Source organism: Ursus americanus, chromosome 4 (genome assembly GCF_024610735.1).
Source record: "Ursus americanus isolate L20-20 chromosome 4, mUrsAme1.1.p, whole genome shotgun sequence".
Taxonomy (NCBI): Eukaryota; Metazoa; Chordata; class Mammalia; order Carnivora; family Ursidae; genus Ursus; species Ursus americanus.
This window is the reverse complement of record NC_142130.1, coordinates 10,734,561-10,756,221: the sequence shown is the minus strand read 5'-3', so window position 1 is coordinate 10,756,221 and position 21,661 is coordinate 10,734,561. Positions and strand designations below refer to the sequence as shown.

Genomic DNA, 21,661 nt, shown 5'->3' with positions numbered 1-21,661 from the left:
TCAACAGAATACCAGAGGTGGTGCTTAACTTTGTCCTTTTTATATTTATCGCAGGCCTGTATTAGCACTGAGACCCTATTTTACAGAAAGATTAAAAAGGTTTTAAAAGTCCAAGATAAATTTTACTTCTGCAAAGTAATATGGAGACACAAAGAAAAACTTTACGTCCTTAAAACAATAAATAAAAGAGAAACTCCTCTGATTAGAAAGCTTACAAGAATTTCCTTACCTTGAATGCACTGAAGTGTTCCATCCTCCGCTCTTATTGTAAAGGTCTCACCCGGATTAACCTGAACGAGAATGACCTGCAAAATAGCACATTAATTTCAATTTAATACTAGAGCATCTGGGGTTTCTCTTCCACAGTTTTATTATCTGAATTTATGTCCTAGACAGGAAGTACGTGGCACAGAATCCTGTTAAACCCAAAACTTAGGTCTTAGACGGGGTTCAGATTTGAAGGGGTAAGTAAGTACATGTATTTGAATTTAGCTCAGTGAATTTTCCTGTGTTGGTTATGATGTTATGGACCTAAAAAGCTCAATTTTTTTTTCCTTTCACACAATTCCTTTTTTTCTTTCACTAATTTAGAAACAACAAATCAAGAAGAAAGTAGACCAGAAACCATGCTTATAAAGGAAAATGGCACAGAGAAACGTGGCTCTGGCCAAGCGCTGTGGCACACACTCTTCCCAAGTGTCCATTACTGACTTGGGTTCCAGGAGCCTACTGTGGAACAAAAGAAAGCAAGTGATAAGAAAAATGTTTGGAACATAAAGTATCTGTATAAGTTCTGGAAATAATAAACACTATAAAATAAATGAATAACAACATTATAAATAGGCCTTAAACACATTTTTAAATCTATTATCTAAATGTCAGTGAACATTAATATTTATTTATTTTTAAAAATTTATTTACCTATTGAGAGAGAGAGAGAGAGAGCGAGCGAGCGCGCACCCACACGCAGGAGTACCCAGGAGTGGGGAGGGGCAGGCGGAGAGACTCTCTAAGCAGACTCCCCGCTGAAGCAAGGAGCCCCACAAGTGCTCAATCCCACAACCCCTGAGATCACGACCCGAGCCGAAACCAAGAGTCGGACACTCAACCAACTGAGCCACCCAGGCGCCCCTAATATTTAAGACAACTTCCAAGACTAGACCATGCACAGCAATGGCAAGGTATGTTCTTTGGAGAGCCTCAGTTTCAGATCTAACCTAGTTCCTTTAGGCAACAAAAGGAAAAATCACTAATTTACATCTAAATACAAATCAAAGGACGTAATCTAAAAACTGTAGTTAAAAATCACCATGTGCAAGGTTAACACCATTAAAATAATGACTGTACAGTTCTGGAAACTGGAAGAATGTCAGTCTCCCATTCATCTTAGGGTTCTTGGAGCAAGCCACGTCCCTCCCTGCATGGAAACCATCAAGCATACCGTTCCCTCCATCTGTAATGGTTTCCCTGTCCTTCCTCATCTCTGCCTGCCACCCACCTCATTCCTTCCCTGATGAGTGACTAATGCCTATTGATTCTTGTCAGCTTAAGAAGTGGTGTCTGCTTCTCAGGACAGGTCGGGTCTCCCACCATGCGTTGTACCACAGGCGCATGTGCCCTCACACCTATACTTCTTCCTGGAACTTACAACTCCAATTAATTCAGCGATTATTCTAGGGTCTGTCTTTGCTTTTTCAATATCGACTCTGGCAAGACACCGTCTGGCATGAAGTAAGTGCTCACAACCGTACCCGGCCTACAGTAAGTGCTTGATAACCATTTCCACTGAATGAATGAAAGTTGTAAAACACAAGGAAAGCCATTGCAAACAATATTTTAACTTAGAAATTAACTTTCATAATATTTATTTAAAAAGTCAACTTTTTTTTAAAAAAGTCATAATTTCTGTTCCGTAAAAATGTCTGAGACCAAAGCTGTTTCATCTTTAAAACCTAAACCTTTAATATCCATGTATTTTGCTTCTTCTAACAACTCACCACAGGAGACACTGTTGGGATATTAAAATTATTTAAATCAGGAAATGCATTAACTGGAGAAAACAAGATCATTCAGGAAAAAGCAGTCCAAGCTCTATCCCTGGTGCTTCTCATTATCTTGAATTATAACGGTGGTTTCAAGGCAATTTATTTTTCCTGTACAGTAACTGTGTCAATAATCTTTCAGTCTTAAGTATTCAAATTCTCACCAATGTAAACACACTGTGCCATTTTAAGAACTCAAAAGGAAATCCCTTCAGATCTCTACAGAGTGATTAAAACATTTCAACTGCTTTCTTGCAACTGAGCTTTTAAAGTCATTCCTAACATGAAAATAGTTTTGATTTAACTTTATCTTTACATAAACATAGAACATAACTCGACTACAACAGAATAAAAAAAAACAATAAAGAAAATTATCCATGTCTTTTTAAAAGTCCTTAGACCAATTCCAACATTACTGTAATAGAACAGAAATAATTTGCTTGTGTTGAAACCTCTAGGGATAAGACCTATAATATAGACCTGTAGAATTAATTAGTTAGAGAGGAAAAAAAAAAAAAATCAAAGGACATCAAGACTATGCCCCAGATATTCTCTGGCAATCCCAAATTCATGTACTCTCTCTCTTCCACCTCTCTCGTAATTGTCAGACAACGTGTCCTGAACGCAGGTCCTGAAAGTACATTTCACCAGTATTATGGAAAGTCCCAGACAAGAAAAGGGATTTCTGAATTGGGGTGCACCCCAAATTCTGTCACATTACCTGCTCCTCACATTGCATGAAAAGTATCTATAACGGTTCCTTAGCGGTCACTGACACCAGGCCACCATTCAAAGCCTCCAAAAGCCATCGATGCCATCCCCTCTCTGCTTCTGGAGGCCAATTCCTGACCCCCACCCTGCTTGCTCAGGGGGAACGATGATAGGTAAAGAGCTTTTAAGCATCCTACTAAAATACCTCTCTTCAAATGTTTCGTTCCTGTAATTTTCCCTGCTGCTGGGTTGCTATGGCAACCAGATCATAATCTACTAAGTTACCTCAGAAACCAGGCAAATCTCCCGCGTCCCAATATCAATTTTTCTTAGTAAGAGCAAAAGTCATTATTTGAGCAACCTGTATTCATCTTGGCACGGAGTTATTTTAAAAGAAAGCATTTTATTATACTGAGGTCGACTGCCCACCTTGCTGCTTTCACTGTCAATAAAGGAGAGATTAAAAAAAAATAAATAAAGTTTTGACACACACCAGCCCAGTGATCTGTCCCTGACAACAGCCATGAATGAGATGGCAGAAGCCGCCTCGAATCACCCAGCCTTGAGGCACGTGAGTCACACCCTGGCAGGCTCCCTGGCGCTTAACCTTTCCTATCACAGCAGCCTGCCCCTCTCTCATTCCCCTCCGCTCTCTGCCCCACTGCCCCCGTCTCCCTCCCTCCTTCCTCTCTCTAGCCACAAGGCAGACAGAAATGTTACAAGTTCTCATAAATGCAGAACGTAAGACATCCTATCACTGCCCAAACCTCATCATTTTTTTGTCCACTCACTAAGCATTTCCTGCTTTTCCAAAGTCAGCGTTAAAACAACTCACGCTGCATTCTGTGTCTCGTCAGAGGAAGAAAGATTTTAACCACTGACAGATTCTTCTTCTCCAGAGATGCTAAAATAGAACCGTGTTAATCAAATCGTAACAGCATACTTCAGGCTACTTTTGCTTCATCAGATCAGTTTAAAATCCGTCAGGGCTACAGGAACCCAGCAGCCCAAAATAACCAGAGGCAAGTTTCTCAAAAATTAATGAAAAATAAGTGACCATCCTTCCAAAATCTGAAACAATAAAACAAGAGGTAGAATTGATATAATTAAGCAAAAGGCTAAAACAGCATCATGAGAAAGCTTTGCCCAACAAGACAATGAAACAGGTGTCAACAGATCTTTCCTTAAAGGTGTAAATCTAACTCGGTTTCTTACCCAGTAGAGGCGAAAAAAGCAAGCTACCACCGCCACGTCAACTGTGGGTGGCTGATGACCCAGACCAACAGTATCTAAGACCATTCTTGGAGGCAAATTCCTAATTTACGCCTCCAATAAAAAAATTCCCAGCCCCCTAACCAAACAGCCACAGTCATGGATGTGCCCATCACAGAAGCTTCTGCTGGGAGAAGTGCAGTGACTGACCAAAGATGGAACATTACATGCGCGGTTTTCTTGAAAGTTAAATCCAACAGCCAGACACTCGAGATAGAAACCGTGCAGGAGAAGAGATCCTGTTCCATTCTGGGAGCTTCTTGCACTTGCCACACTGTGAGGCTTGCCTTACTCTTAACTGTGTTAGGTATAAATGAACTTCTCGCTTGCAGCCAGCACTTACCATTATCCTACAGACATCTTTAGGAGGGAAAAAAGGCTACGACCTAAGAGCTGCAGAAGAGTTCCACATAAGGAAGGATTCTATCCAAGAATATCTAATAACTTTTTTTTTTTTTTTTTTAAGATTTAAGTTATGTATTTGAGGGAGAGAGAGCGCACGCGCGTGGTGGGGCAGAGCAAAACAGAGAGAAGGAGGCTCCCTCACCTGGGGCTTAATCGCAAGATGTTTAACCGCCTGAGCTACCCGGGAGCCCCAAGAATATCTAAGAACTTTTAAAAAGTGACTTCGGATTACATGAGAGGAATAATATCACTTTTTTTCTGGATACACACACACGCACACTCCCAGATTCCCAAACTCCAGAGAAATCCTGGCAAGCTCCACCCGGGCCCTGGAAGGCCCGAACCATCCATCAGTGCACACCTTTGAGACCCTGGTGCCTGGGGTTAGAGACCAGAGCTGGTCTCCAGCAAACTGAAAGGTGGGCATCATATGTTTTCTGAGTCCCCTCCCTTTGCTCCAAATCAGGAAAAGGTAGAAGATGGGCGGCAAATAACCAATAATTATCTGTGTATAATAATATACACAAAGAAAATGTCCCAAGATTAAAATGTGACAGGTAAAATAGAAAGGTACTAGAAGACAATGGGAAAGTATTGACTGTCTCATCTGCTCACCTGTCCTACCTGAATCCTGACTCCAAAGCTGGCAGGAAAAAACACACACAAGACCTGGAAGCCTCCAGGAGTACTTACACCCTGGGTCAAGGCACAGGGACACGCATGGTACTGAAGCTGTTGCCTGCTCTCTAACACTGGTAGCACAAAATAGTCTTGCTTTGTTTCTTCCTGGGCTTTAGGACTTGTTCAGTTGTTTTGTTTTGTTTTGTTTTTTTAAAGATTTTAACACCCAATGTGAGGCTTGAACGCACAACCCAAAGATCAAGAGTCACGCCCTGCACCAACTGAGCCAGCCAGGCGCCCTCGGACCTGTCCAGTTTAAAGCAAGGAGCAAAGAATACTCCAATGCTCCAAAATCTTTAGTCCTCTGATTTCTTCAAAGAATGGAAGGTTCAGAAGTTGTCGCCCTCAACAGACCATTACATATCTCTAAAATGAACTCAGAATGAGGCAGGCTACTTTATCAACTCCTTTTAACAGCTTTTTTCCCTACAATGATTATATACACAGTAATATATATATATATATATATATTACTAAACCCCTGTGGTCGGCCAGGTAGGTATTACTAACCAAATTATACAGATGGGGAACGGAGGCTTAAAGAGGGTAAGTGACTTGTCTGAAGTCACTAAACTACAAAGTGACCGAGTTAGCACTGGAATCCAGCCCCATCAGACCAAAACGCAGGCTCTTCTCTTCTACTACACAGATTCCCCCTCTGATAGGCATGGGCTCCACAGTCAATTCTTCATGAAGATACTTGAATAAACAGCTATAAGCTGTAGCTATATAAACTATCAGGAGAGAACTCACTTCACTGGGTCAAGGGCGTGTCTCCAAGACAGGCTCTGAGGACAGGATCTGTTCTAGGAAATCCAAGCCCACTCCCTGAGCCACAGCCCATAACTTCCGATACAACAGGTTGGGTGGTAAGGGAACCCTTAACTAACAACCAACAGTGGCTTTTATACTGAGCAAGGTTTACTCTCATAAAGTCCTTGCCAAGTCCTTAAATTCCCCTCAAATCCTAAAACAGACCAAGGAGCTAATCCCGGACCATCACAATCACTAGATGCCACTTCTCACGGCCCGACACTAGGCCTAAGAAAAATAAGAGGACTCCAAGACAATGGCATCTATAGCTTCTATCTTCCCAAAGTCACCCATGATTAACAAAAAAGACAGGAATGGATTAAAAGGTAACCAAGGGAGGAGAAACTAGACAAACCAAGGAGGACATTTTTATGCACTGAAATCACGCCAGGGATTGCTGAAAATCTATACATTCAAAAGAGTTAAAAAAAAAAGCCCATTTCATGAAACAAGTGTCCTCAGAAGAATAACTACTATATCTCTATTAATTTAGCAAATATCAGTGAGTGACCAGAATGGGTCAGGCATTCCTCCAGGCATTGGGAACAGAGCCTTAGACAATACAAAATTCTGTCCATCTCAGGCTGACAGACAGAACTTATGTGGGCTGAGGAGGGGTAGCGAAGGGGTAGAGTTTAAACAAAAACATTTATAGATAGTGGTAAGGGCTATAAAGAGAATACAATGGCAGCTTGTAAGAAGTCATACATTTCTACTCTAATTGTATACTGCCTCGAATAAAGAGATTCTATTACAAAAAGAGCTGCTGTTTGCTAAGAATAAAAATACAGGCTTAACTTAAATGGAAAAAATGCAAAATGTAATATAGATGGCCAAAACTAGGTTAAAAGCCTCTTTTAAGAGAGCCACAAATGCCAGAGTCTAAGATTTCAACTAGAGAACTTTCAAGATAAAAACCAAGAATACAGAAGACCAAAAGTCTATGTAGGTTTAAGTCTAGTTTTTCCCTGGCTAAAAGTAACAGCCGCCAAACACCCTTGTGCATTTGAAGCACCATGAGATTTACTTACATAATTTCCATTTTATTAAATACATTTTTCACATAGCTCTCAGTACCGGAACTGTAACTCTTCTTTAGTTGAAAATTATGCTCACTGAGGACAAAATCTGGTTCTTGTCAACACCACTTCAGGGTTAATCCTTGTCAAAAACGTCCATCAGGTGAGGTACAACCCCTTTCTGCCCCTCCATTCCATCAACGCGCCCCGTGTCCACAGGCTGCGCTCCACGGGGAACGAGCAATTCAGGCTAAGTTCAGGCTACGTTTCACCTAACAGCCCTACCCTGAGTGTGCTGGCACACTGTCTAAAATGTCTCCCACCATTTAGATCCAGCCACCTCATGTCTAGTTTTGACCGGCTGGGAAAGAGCAACACGACCCATGTCGACGCCATACTTCCCGTCACACAGCTCTGCTAAGCTATGCACTGAACCTAAGCAAACAACTCTCCTCTCAGAATCTCAAGGCAGTTCAGTGAAGAGATATTTAACTGCCTAAATTCCCAATATTCTAATATTTTTTTAAAGATTTTATTTATTTATTTGACAGAGATAGAGACAGCCAGCGAGAGAGGGAACACAAGCAGGGGGAGTGGGAGAGGAAGAAGCAGGCTCATAGCGGAGGATCACGCCCTGAGCTGAAGGCAGACGCTTAACGACTGAGCCACCCAGGTGCCCCCCAATATTCTAATATTTTTTAAACCTATTTCGATGTGGGCCATGTCATTCATTTAACACGGTTCTTCCCCATAAGGCATAATCAAGAAATAATGTACCCATGAAGAATGTTCTCATCCTTATAACTGACAGGAAAGCAGTTCCCACTATTTTGCTCAATATTCTTGAGCTGACTTTTCTATATTACTATACTTTTTTAATCATATAAAATGAACACTACGATTGCCTGGCAGCTTATGCCACTAACATCAAATCAGAGGTGAACACAAACAGGTCATATGCTAGGGTTTGGGAAGGATTTTACAGAACAGAGAGTACTCCCCCTCCCCACCACTATACCGTATATTCTCACTTATTCAGGCCTTGACTTTCCATGAATGAAACTTATTTAAATCACTGCCTAATGTAATTATCAAAGCCTTGATTTTTCAAAAGCATTTGCTGAGTGGTTACTCTGTGCCTGACACTTCATAAAGCACTGGTGATACTAAGAAAGAGGACATCCTACTTATCTGTGTGTTGGTACAAGGGTAGAAAATACAATTAACTGTAATAAAATATGACTGCTACTAAGAGCTACGGAAACTGAAGGAAGCCGTGAGAAATCATGGCTACGTTACTACTGAGAGTGACATTTAAGGCAGGAGCGAGAGACTGCAAGCGGATAAGCCAAAGAAGAATCGCCCTAGCAAACGCACAGAAGCCTGGACTGTAGGATGTGTTTAGAATTCCGATGTGGGGGCACCCGGGTGGCTCAGTCGGTGAAGCGTCTGCTTTTGGCTCAGGTCATGATCCTGGGGGCCTGGGATAGAGTCCCGCACCTGTCTCCCTGCTCAGCAGGGAGTCTGCTTTTCCCTCCGCCTCTCCCCTATCCCACCCGCCTTGTGCTGGCTCTCTCACAAAAATAAATAAATAAAATCTTAAAAAAAAAGAATCCCAACCTGGCCCTAATGGCCTATGCCTGGTCCAGGGGGGTAAAGATGAGACTGCCAAGCAGGGCCACCTAGGAAAAGCCTCTGTTCGCCCCACTTAGAAGTCTGGACTTTATCCTGTGAGCGGTAGTATTTCCCAAGGAGGGGGAGCAACATTACCAGATGACTTGACAGCAGTGAGAAACTCAAACTGAGATGGGAGACACTGGGCACACGGAAAGCAGTAGAGAGGTTAATGAAAAATCCACCTGTGACATAATTCAGAGATTATGCTGTTCAAAGTTTAAGTTTTCAAAAATAACTGACTATGGTGAGCCGGGGTCACGGGGTCTGCTGCAGACAAGCTCGCCCTACCTCTCAACCAACACTGAAGTTTCTAAGATGATGGAGGTGAAGTCTCCACACCTAGGGTTCTGCAAGCCAGAACTACTTCCTGTTTTCCTACTTCCCGTCACTCTGGTTCTGTTCTATGTGATTCTGCCACTTCCATTTCTACCCAGCCACCATCAATAGGCATCCACAGTCTGCCCCTGTCTTGTGCCTCTTCCACCTCCTCCTCCACTTTTTCTGGCCTTTGTTTCTTCTCTTTGGGTTCCTGGCCTTTACTCTAAAAAGCTAAGCCCAAGAGCCAACCTAGCATTCCTTTCCCTCCTTTCTAGTCAACTCCCCCAAGCGGTCACAGTGAATTAGGCTGTCCACCTACCACATTTTTGATCGGTTTGTGCACCACAAGCAAAGAAGGACTAGTGGGACTGTCAGGATACTGGAGAAGTAGATATAATTAGGAGTCAAAGGAGAACCACTACTCATTTTCAAGGGTCTAAAGTTAATCATATCCCCAAAACATCTACTTTCTGATTCCTAAATAATTCCATTTCAAACTAGTTAATTCATTTTTTAAATCTTGAAGCTGAAGTTTGCCTTTTATCATATTGTACATACACAGCCAAGGTCTGAAGAATAAGGACTCAGAATTTTAGATAAAATCATTCTACCTACAACGCCATCTTTAAATTTAGAAAACCAATCTTAAGCACTTTAAAGATTTTTAAAAAATGAATACTTAATAGCACATATTTCTTCTACACGTTTAAGTGTCTTTTCCTGCCATGCTCTATGCAGAGATAAAATTAAATGGAGCTCAGGCTAGAGCTGTCTTCTAAGTAACATGCTAGACTGTAAATATTGAGTGGTTAACTCACTCTCTGCTAATCCTATTTTAATTTCATTTTGTGACTTTTAGAGTTTAAAAAAATCAACCAAGATAACCACACGGTACAGTGAGGAGAGCAAATGGGACAGGTGGCAGGTGAGTCTGGCTCTGCTGCACAGGGTGCTTAACCTTCCCGTCCCCACAGCTCCTCATGGGGGGGAGGGTAATACCTCACATGGGCACTTAAGGAAAAGAGCAACCCTAATGCAGCCCTGGTACAAGGCCTTACACATAATATGTGCTCAATAAAGAACTATTAACTCTTCTTTTTCTTCAAACTTCTACCAGTGACCAATCTCTAAGAAAAAAATGTGGCCTCTAAAGAGAGAGTATTAAAAAAAAAAAAAATTTTTTTTTTAACCGGAATCTGCGTTTTTATCTTCTCAAAACAATGACGACAACGACAAAAACAAAAAACCACACTGCCAATTCTCACCTCTGACCAGATTTTCTGTTTGAGAAACATTCTGGCTTTCCTTTAAGGTTCACCTCCCAACTCATTTGCATTCCGGTGTCTGTTCAGCTTCCGTGGATTCAGGCAACAATAGTGACTTTGGAATCCATTCACAGAAGTTCTGAAATCTAAGCCCTTTACATCTACGAAATGGTTTGAATTCCTTGGAAACACGTCTAATTAAGATTCTCATAATGAAAGTCAGCCGTGAAAGGTAATAAAGTAACACCACAGTGGTGGAAATTTCCTACTAACTGCTCAGAACTCCAGAAGACCCTTTCCTGACCCATAAGCTGCCTTCTCAAAGCACACAGGAAGAATTAAACTTGGCTAGATTCTCTACGGAGCATCAGGCATTTGCCTTTTTAAACACTTAAGCAAGGAGCTTGAGAGGTTATCCACCATACATTCCAGGAAAACAGAATTATACAGCTGGATACTTAAGACCATTAGAAAGTTTAAAGAAGCTGTCCAGATTTCAGGTTTCAAGACAAACAGACTGAAAACGCTCTTCAAAAATGTCATGCTTTAAGATTTTCCTTTCTAGATCTTAGTACCAAGCGCTTTGTAATAAGCAACCGCTGGAAAGCTCGGCGCGCATTTGTAGGCTCGGACTTGGAATGATGACATCCCTGGGTGCACACACAGACCGACTTGTACAAATGAACACATTATTCCAATTCTTCCCTCATTCTGCACCAAGTCCAAATTCAGGACTGACACTAGTCTCTGCAGACAACGAAGGAAAAATGTGACAAAGATTTTCCGGCCAGCCCCTCCCCTCGTCCTCCCCCGCCCTCAGCACACACAAGCACACAGCGGATTCTATGCACAGCTCTCATTCGGGGCCGGTTTATGCGCCATGACATCAGCGCAGGATCAGGAGCCAAGTTTAAACTCCATCTGGGACAAATAATGTCCAGGCACACTGTGACTTCTTTTGTTTATATACACTGACTAAATATGTCTTGGTGGTAAATGAACTAACTCTTAAGATTTATTTCCCAAGGCCTCCAAAACAATATTCTGCACCCCTGAAGCAACTCCCGGCCTCCAGGTCTCTTTCCAAGGCTATGCGTAAGTGATTTTTAACAGAACACATGATTTTGAAACATATAATTAACATCTTGAGGAGAGACAAAGTCCAAGCAGCCCTTCATCAATCTCAAACAAAGAACACGAGGAACTGGCGAGCGAATGGGTGCGGTATCGAGGCTCAGGGTACAAACCCTGCCGGACACTTACTTCTGTGCTCCCCCTGAGAACAGGCAGCAGCCGTGAGAGATTTAAGAACCGCTCCTGTAGCAAAGTGGCCATTTTCTTTCTCTTTGAAGGATAAACTTAGGGTGTTTTTTTTCTTGTAATTTTGGCATTACTTAAGAGACATAATTATAAATTCAGAATGAAAAACAAACAAGCTAATAAGTTCAAGTCTTACAATCAGTTTTTAGATTTCTTCAGACACAAAAACTGTGCCTCTGGGATGATGTAATTTTTGAATGAAAATGCAAGGCGGGGTTTGGGAGGAAAGGAAGGCAGACCAAAAGGTCATCTCCTAGCTCCCAGGGTGGGCCTGGGGGGGGGGGGGGGGCAACAAGGAACCCCAGCTACCCTTCAATCACCATGGCTCTCAGTCCAAAGCTGCTGACCCCAGAGGGAACCATTCCCCACCCCTGCTAGTCTCAGGGAAAGAAGCATTGCCCTAAGGAAAGAAAGTGAGGAGCTCTAGTAACCTGGGCCTCAGATGACTTCACTCCCAACTCCTCCTCCAAACTCAACCCGTGCCTCCAGGCCTCAGACACCACCACCACCATCACCAGCACCTGGTCGGCAATTTTCAGAAGCTCCAGATCCAGCGCTACCGTGGAGATCACAGAACAGGAAGAGTCTTCGCAATGAAATTTGTAATTTACTATCAGCCAAAACCCCCTCCCCAGATCTCTCCCAACTGTTCACCCGAACAAGACAATGAGATATGCCCAACCCAAGTGACTCTACCCTTCCGGGAAGGTAGGTTCTAAATGGACTCAAATCCCAGTTCTGCGATTTGCCAGCTGGAAGTACTTAACCTTTCTTGCCTCCGGTTCTGTCTGTAAAAATGATCACCGCCTTATGGGGTGTATGATTACTGGATGAAATGATGTATATAAGTGCTTAGCACCATTCCTAGCACCTCATAAGCCCTCAAACAGTTACTATTCACTCCCTCCACCGCAGAGGGAACAACGAAATCAAAATATCAAATAAAAGCCATTCTTGCCAACAACTCAACTTACTGCCCACAAATAACCACTCAACTAAACGTGGACACCGAAAGCCTGCTGGTGACCAGCAAGCTTACAGAGTAACATGTAGGGTGGAGGTAAATGCCAAAAACTCAAGACACTTGGAATTCCTTCAATGTCAAACATCTGACCTTTAATGAATCTTCTACATTGTTAAGGCCCTGAAATCTCTGGAAGAGGCAACCTTACAGAATCTTTTATCCTTGATGTGGGAATAATTAGAAAATGAGCCCCTGCCTCCCGCCAAAGAAACAGCACACTCCTGGTGTGGTGCCCATCTTCCAGTCTCCTTGTGGGAGGCTCTTGGACGTTCCAAGGCCCCTTGAAGAAACAGGATGTGCAAGGGCAGTCGATAAAAAATGAGAAAACTCTTCTGTGCCAGACCCTGAGAAAAACCACTTTAAAAACGAGAAAACGGAGGCTCTTGTGAAGTAAAGTGGATGTGAACACCCATCTATGAAAGGATAATGTCCTCTACCACCCAACTCCAGCCTCCATGGACTCCCTGGGTCTTTAAAACAGGTATTATTCACAGACAAGGTATATAGAAGCCTAAGTTCTGATTTCCCATCACAACCCCTAAAAGAAAAATACGGATGCCATTCCTTCATGATTCATATTATACTCATGTTTTATCTTACTTTATTTTTGGTCATGACTAAAGTTACCACATAAATCATAAATAAACAGACATTTTTTAAGGATGCTTTTTATATGGACTTTTTGCAAGGTAATAAGAAGATGGGTCTCCAATAGACCCATTCTGACAATTTAAAACAAAAATTAAAGTGATGAAATTGGAAAAGGCATCTGGGGTGCACAGCTCTGGCCAAGTCAGCTACCGAAGCACATGCTTCACTGGGTCAAGGCTTCTTTCTCCCATGAACTAGAGCAATCCAATACAAAGACCCACGAAACTTCTATCTGAAGCAGTAATGCGTTTCAGTCAGTGCAGCATCTTTCCAACTACTCAGAAGACACAAGAACATTTTAACAACACCTCTGAAAAATTAAGTCATGTAATATAACCAGGTAACAAGACTTGTGCTTTCTCTCTAAATCTACGGTTTGGCTCACACGATTTAATGTCCATTTCTTGAAAATAATAGGAATGGAACCCCGATGACAGCTTTACTGATATATATACTTTCCAGTCCACCTGCCCCCAAAGCTAGACCGGTCTGCTCCCGCTCCGTGCTGTCTCTGTTTAACTGCCCAGTTATTTGCAAAGCAGAAACTCTTAGCGAAGTAATTTTCTAAGCGCAGGCTGTCCATTTTATCCAAATGCACACCTACTCTGCCGCAAGGAGTAAGGAATGGGCAATAAAGAGTGGCTCTAGGAGAGGCAGGGGCAAATTATTCTAATTAAGGATCATGCTAAACACACCTGCTGCCCATAAAATACAGTCCTCTCAGCACTGATCTGATCTGCTGGCCTCCTATTAAGGAAAAAGGCCCAAGGCTGTGAAGCAACCCCCGTCCCCGGAATGAACACTAACGGGGCACGTGAATTCTGGGTTTTTTTTGGAGACCCACTACAGCCCAGCTTCAATTCATTCTAAAGGTAGAGCTGGCTGGAAAATCACTAAGAGGCACCTCGTTCTGGCCAATCCCGATTTAACCCGGGAAAGAAATGCAGTCTGAAGGCAGCTAAACCCAGAATTACCTCCATACAATCCTGTGTGGTTTCAGCAGCGGCTCCTCCGCAGGCCGTTTATTTTTTGCACAGGCCTTTGGAACTTAAAGATTCATGTTACTAATTTTATGCCGCTTGCTCACTATTGTCTTGTTGGGAGTATAACATATATCATTTCTATAGGATCCTATTTTTAAAAATCAATCATTTGGGAGAAAAAAAAAGTCTGCCAACATGAAAACGGTTATATGGAAACATATGTCTTAACACATGTAGATGGAGAACTATCCCATCTTTTCTTCTCTGTGTGTCTCTATTATTTTTACCGCGCTAGGAGATACAGCCACGGCTGTCACATCACATCTAATGTGACAAATACATATTATCAAAAGACAATAGACATTAGAGGTTGGAAAGCCATCATATTTAATCTTATCCAAAGAGAAAGGCAATATAGAAATGGTATTAAATGCCTCATCGAGGTAATACCAGAAAAAGTCTGCTTTTAAAAAATTCTATTATAATAAGCATTTAAGGAAGTCTCAATTCTTGGAGCCTCTAAAACAAGATTATAAAAACACAAGGATTTGCATCTCTGCCCTTGGAACGCTGATAGCTTGCATCTGTGTTTAACATCCCTAACCAGTCTGTAAACAGTCAAATCAAGGCACCTTCTTGTTCCTTCTGCCCTCCTACGCTTTAGTGACTGCTCAGTGTGACACGGACTGGGGGCTCAAATTCTGTTCACTGAGTAGCAGAGGCCAAAAAAAACCAATACATGGGTCCTAACTTGTAAGATATATAACTGAAACCCTCCCACTAAGCCAGATGAACCAGAGCCCACACCAGTTCATTTCACAAGTCATGAGGGAAAAACTAAGAGGCTTAAAATCACTTGGTAAGTATGTTACACAAACGAGCGTGCCTGAAAAATCGAGCAGTTTTGCTCTGAAACAGAAGATGCGTGAGCACAAAATTTCAAAGGTAAAAACATTAATTTCCAGGTTCCAACCTTGGAGAGCCCGAGAAGGCAGGCAAGTACACAAACAGAGTGAAGGGGACAGAGTGGGGACTGAGGAGGACAGTCCCCAGCTGGAGCAGGCAGCTGCCACTTTTTGCCAATCCACTGTTGCCAAGTGGGAAGACCAGCCCAGGGTTATCAGATCTTCTGGGTTTTCCAGATAAACAGAAAGATCCAGAATTTTATGTAAATCTTCCAATTTTTAAGTACTGGCACCTAATTATTATTTTTTTTAAATAATGCTATCAATTATAAAGAGGCAGGGAGGAGGAGAAGGCCTGTATGACAAATGGTGACAAATGGTCAGCTTTCAAGCCCTGGTTCAGATGAATTCAATCTGTTCATTTCATTCATGCTTCAACCATTCTGAAGGACTGACGCCAGGCATCATCCCTGTCCTGGAGTTCACGGCGCAGCCGCACAGCCCAATGTTGCAGTAAGTTGAAAACAATCATAATGTCGAAAGCACTGCAGAGTTGAAAATTGCCGTTATTTTGCAGCGTAACTTTGCCACGCCAGTGTTTTTCCTTAATCCTCTCCTTTTTGAAGGCAGCTCAATTTCTACCATTTGAAGGATACGGACTACAGTTTGTCTCTTATTATTACTGCCTTTGGCTAATTAAATTCTGAAGTGTCTCTCAACCCAGACAGCTCAGAGCTGTCATAATTACATGTCGTATGGTGTAATTATTGTGGGTGCCACATAAACAACACCCTCTGATAATATGGCATCAACATTTTCCTTTACGAGACAGAGATTATGCAGAGGCTATGACTTTCCAGAAGCCTTTGTAGTGAGCGGAATTGGCAGACCTAAGGCAGGGAGGACTGTAAAATCAGACCACAGACCTGGATAAACTCACACCTTTTTATTTCCAGTGAACAGCAGGCCCTCAGAAGCAGGGGTAGCTGCCTGTGCTGCTGGCAAGCAGCCCCGCGGGGGGCGGGGGGGGGCCCTGCTCGCAGTCAGCGTCGCTACGGGATCACTAATTCTGGGGAACAGTCATCAAGGGGCGGACAGCCACACCGGATGCATCAGAGGACAAAAAAAAATTTCACTCACAAGAACACGGACTAGCCAAAGTTCCAGGGAAGAGCTGGTGGAATGTGCCGAGACGGTGTGTCTGGGATGCCACGAACATGAGCTCTCCACGGAACACACTAGCCCTACAGAGCGGCCTCACTTCACGAAGCGGAAACCGATGACGTGGTGTACGAGCTGAGTAACAGTTCCAGACTGGACTGCGAGTGAGAGGTCTGTGCAGGCTCGGCCTCCCCACGGACACTTCTCCCTGCCGGTCTGTCTTCCTGTCCGCCTCATCCACGCCCTGACCCACCCCTCCGCGGGGCTCCCAGGGTACGGGCACCTTCTGCAATCCGAGCGCTTCTCCGGGGGCTCTACATGTGTGTAAATACAGCCTTTTTATTTTGGTGAACCACGCTTTGCTCCCCAACTCGACTGCTCATTCCTACGGGGCAAGAACAGGGTCAGATCCATCTTCGGGGTGCCAGCACCTGCCCGCACCTGATAAGAGTGCGAGCACAGGAGACATCTGACAAATACTTACTAAAATGAACAAATCGATTACTCAGTGCCTCCTTACGTTCAGTCTTAAGTCCTGCCCTCTCGCTCCTCCTTTCTATCCCAAATCTCGAAGCCAAGACAACGACAGTATCCAGACACCTGAGGCCTTTTCAGTGTGAGTGGTAGACAGAATGTGGATGGCAGTCTGCAGTGGCCGTTTTCTTTACCATCTGCACAAGCTGTACACGTCTCATACATCTTGATCCTTAAGAGTCTGCCCAAAGACCAAGCTTCCCCATGCCGAGTTTCCCCAAACCCAACCACGTGACCAACCTAACTCTTTCCATTTTCAACCCAAACCCCAGCCTCTAAACAGGATTCTGTCATAAAGAGAGTTGTCATATAATATTGTTCAACGATAACAGCTACAGCCTCTATTTTAACTGCCAGTCCCGTTCGCATTTGAATATCTTTCTTCTTCCCCAGCAAACGTCCCAAGAACTGTTGATTCATTTGTCTATGCTATACTGATTGCAGAACGCTTTCTGGGGCTCCCTGACATGGTGGCTATCAGGATATTTCAAGAGTAAACCTGCATGGTGAGAGGATTTGAACTACTGAATGCAAGGAGGGAGCCATCAAGGAAAAGTTATTAAGAAGATATCAACCAGAACAGAAAAGGTCACTGGATTCGGAGGAGAAGCACATTTGATGTAAAAGACACGCCGATGACGAGCACCATCTGAACGTGGAAAGTTTTAATATGTTTAATGTGCTGTCTGGAAATGTGTACTCAAAAGAATGCTCCAGGAAATCTCTGGCTGTGTACTCCGTCTAGGGGAAACAAAGGCTTTCGCAAGAAGAAACCAAAGGAGGGAAGAAACTCACTCTTGATAAAATGACATGCTGAATGCTGATCAAAAGGCAGAGACAAAGTCAAGAGAACTGTGGACACGGATGAGGTACTTTAACCTTCTGTCTTTCAGGGCAAGCCTGTTCACATGTTATCCTGAGCCACTGGGAGAAACAAGTTTTCTGTTTACATTTAAGGAGATCTACTTCCTGAAGAAGAGGCAGTAAGAACACTCATTAGCAATTAATATCCTGCTAGCTTAAAAGGAAAAAAAAGACCTAAGAAATACGACAAACAAAACATTTGCTAGTTGCCCTCTAAGAACAGGAGGACAAAGAGGCATCTAAATCTATCCCCACCCCCAGGGACCCCCTAATGAACATATACATGAGAAGAGTCACCAACAGTACAGGAATATAAAGAGGCACACACACCACCTCCTGTAGGTTGTAAGTATCACAGATGAAATTAGCAAATCAGTGAGGCTGTGGTAACACTTCTGTTCTTAACCTAATGTTTCCGTATTTAAACACTGGTGACTGCTGTAATTCTTCTTCAGAGATTATTAAAATTCTAAACCAATAGAGGGGCGCCCAAGTGGCGCAGTCGGCCAAGTGTCCAACTCGTGACTTCAGCTCGGGTCATGATCTCTGGATTGTGGGTCGAGCCCCGCATCCGGCTCCCTGCTCAGTGGGAGGTCTGTTGGAGTTTCTCTCCCTCTGCCCCTCCCCCCCCATTTGTGCTCTCTCTTGCTCTCTCTCTCTCTCTCAAATAACTAATCTTTTAAGAAAAAAATAAAATACTAAAACCAATAGAAAAAGCTGGAAATTGGGCTGCCCTTACACTTTCATGCTTCAAACTAGCGGCTACATGTCTAAACCTCTAAGACCAAAGACAAACGTATATACCATAGGTTCTGAAAATGTAGACACCAATATTCTGATCACTGATGGGTATTTGCCATAATTTATATAACCATACACAAAAACTCAGGTCAGGAAACCTGACAAGAATAGTATGTTGTCAGGCATATTTAGGGCAGCAAACTTTATTTAGCTATGCTGATCTATTCAGAGGTAAAAGAAATTATAGCAAGAGGAACAGAGATACTTTATTTAGAAAACAACAGCTCAAAATAAAACTGTTCCATTTCACTCCTAGATATCCAAGAGAAACGAAAACATACATCCACACAAAGATTTGCACATAAATGTTCACAACACCATTATTCATAATAGCCAAAGAATGAAAAGGACCCAAATGTCCATCAACTGATGAATGAATAAACAAAATGTAGTATTTCCACGTGGTGAAGCATCACCTGCCAGGAAAAAAGGTATAACGTACTGATACATGCTATTACACAGATAAACCCTAAAAACATTATGCTGGGTGAAAGAAGCCAGAGGCAAAGACCACATATTGCATGATTTCATTTATATGAAATGTCCAGAATGGGCCAATTACCTACAGAGACAGAAAGTAGATCAGTGGTTGCCTAGGAATACGGGGAAGAAAGGACTGGGAAGTGACTGGACCAGGGTTTCTTTTTATCATGATTAGAAGGTTCAAAAATCAAGGTCATGGTTGCACAATTCTGTGAATACAGCAAATTCCACTGTATACCTTAAAATAAGTGAATTATAGGGAATGTGGATGATATCTCAATAAAGCTGTTAAATAAGCAAAGCTGTTAAGTTGCTTCTATCCACACTGTGTTTTACTGCTGTTCGTGTTCATTTAGCTGATAATGTATTTTTTTAAATCGTCATTCATCATGAGGATGGCTTTTCATTTTAAGAAAAGAATCATCCTTTTCCTGCTACCACTATAAAATGACCAACTGAGGTTTCAAACTTAACATGACTCTGAATAATGAAAATTAACAGTGTCTCTTATTTAGAAAGCCAAAACAGAGTGGACATCTTGGCAAGAACTCATAGTAACTAAATCCAGAAACCATCAGGACAAAACTCCGGAGGAAGAGGCCTGTGGGGACTGGGGAGCTCTCTCATAACTGCAGTGGTTCTTTTGCATATATGGAAATGTTTAGAATGTCCTCTACACAGCTGTGAAGTATTAAGAATGCTGTGAACACACACAAGGTAAGCTGTGCCGTCTACACCCCTAACACAGAGGTAGCCGCACAGCCCCGCGGCCGGAGGGCAGCTCTACACAACAGCATACAAATGTTGTCCGCCCCTCCCTGAAAAGGTCACCCGCAAGGGTCTGCGGACAGTGTCCACCATGCCCACCACTGAAGTCAAACCTGTGTCTCCAAAAAGTCCTGGTTGAGATGAAAAGGTAATGTCTCCGAGGGACAGCACAGGGAAGCCTCAGAAAACATGAGTAGGGCTTTCCGTGCCGACTGTGCTCTCGCGAACACGGTGAACGTTCCTAAAACCCACCCGGGCTTTCTGCAACGAGTGTGGCAAGCACCAACCCCACAAAGGGACATGGGACCAGAAAGGCAGATCCTCTTTCTGCACAGGGGAAATAGCATTAGGAGAGGAAGCACGGTGCCTATGGTGGGCAGACGAAGCCGATTTTCTGCAGAAAGGCTAAACGACAGAGCAGACTGTGCTAGGCGTGAACGTGTTGGGCCCAACTGCAGATCCAAGACAATGCGGGCTATTAAGAGATGCAAGCGGGGCGCCTGGCGGGTTCAGTCAGTAGAGCAGGCTACTCTTGATCTTGGGGTTGTAAGCTCGAGCCCCACGTTGGGTGAGAGATTAGTTAAAAAATGAGATGCAAGCCTTCTGAACTGGGAGGAGATGCAAGAGAAAGGGCCAAGAGATCCAGTTCTACACTTTGTATTTTGTTATGCTATGAAGACAATAAAATCTTAAGGTTATGCTCAGAAAAATAATTAAAAAAAAAAACAAAACAGAAAACATGAATGGAGATCCTATTCTCCAGTGTGTCCTCTGTGTCCCGATCCTTGAACACAGTTCTCCTGAGCACCACACCCACAGGCTCTTAGGAGCAAGCAGCAAATACCAACAGGTGTCTCAGGCGAGCACTCAAAACTCACGCAGTCCCTGACTTTGGGTCCTGACCTTTGGTCCTTGTTCTCTTTGTGGCCCTCCTCTCTCCTCACCTCCTCTCTGGTATTTTCCCACTGTTTCTGGTTGGGTCTGTCTTCACCTTGTGCCTTAGCCCAGGTTCCACGCACAGGCCCTGAGGATTCTACTATCCGTAACTAGGCCAAAGCTAAATGTTAGGGCCCAAAGGAAAGGGCAGAGGCTTGAGGATATGAGGGAGACACCGATGGAGACCCTGGGGGCAGCAAGAGGAAGAAATATGTCAGGCCCGGAGGCCTGTGCCTAGGCTGAGCCACAGTGACACAGAGGCAACGTCAAGGCATGATAAATCTTGGGCTGATCCTGCCAACAGGGGTATTTCAAACACACTCTGCCCACTTAACAAGTGTGCTCCATCAAGAGAAATTTAAGGTTCATGCCAATCAATAGTTTGGCACACAAAACCTATAAATGTTAATGCTGTTAGCACAATCATATCTGCTAATTAGAAAGACTAAAACATTTCCTTCCAATAAGAATTTTTAGAGTAAGTACAGCCCCAGTTTGAGAAAGCTTGATATTTGATGGTGCATACAACAAACGAATTAGCAGATTTTCCTATTCCTGGTTTTACAGAAAGCTTCCAAGATAAAATAAAAATGTGATTTTTATTAACCAAAATTATTAAGTAGCTTCTACTTATAGAGGAGGTAGGCATACAGAGCAGTGAAGTGCCGCATGGCCGGAGGATAGCCATTGTTTTTTTTAGGCTTTGGTCATTTCTAGGTGCAAAAAAGTTTACGTCTGAAGAGAGAATTAGAAAATTCTGGAACTAAGGACTCGGTGTGCTAGAGATCAGAAACTGCAAAAGGGTGTTCTGTGCAAACTGAATCACAGTACTGAGGAAGAAATCATCAAAACACAAAAACAGTGCACAGTAACATGGAGAGGTGGTCTCGGGTCTCCAAGTACGTATGTGCAGGAATTAGGTGACTGAGCGGAGGCCCAAGATGCCTCCCAAGTTGAGTCACATTTGAATACCTTGGTTTTTTTATCCTTTTAATCAGTGAAAAGGGAGACCAGACACTGCACCTTAA

General features: G+C 43.0%; 1 protein-coding gene across 2 annotated transcripts in view; it reads right to left on the bottom strand.

Annotated features, from left to right (window-relative positions):
• Positions 1 to 21,661, bottom strand: part of FNDC3B (fibronectin type III domain containing 3B) — a 339,246-nt gene that overhangs the window by 243,352 nt on the left and 74,233 nt on the right. For both annotated transcript variants that reach the window (XM_045788650.2, XM_045788651.2), the window contains exon 3: positions 230 to 305. In XM_045788650.2, the coding sequence (XP_045644606.2) occupies positions 230 to 305 (76 nt within the window). The remainder of the gene's footprint in view (positions 1 to 229; positions 306 to 21,661) is intronic.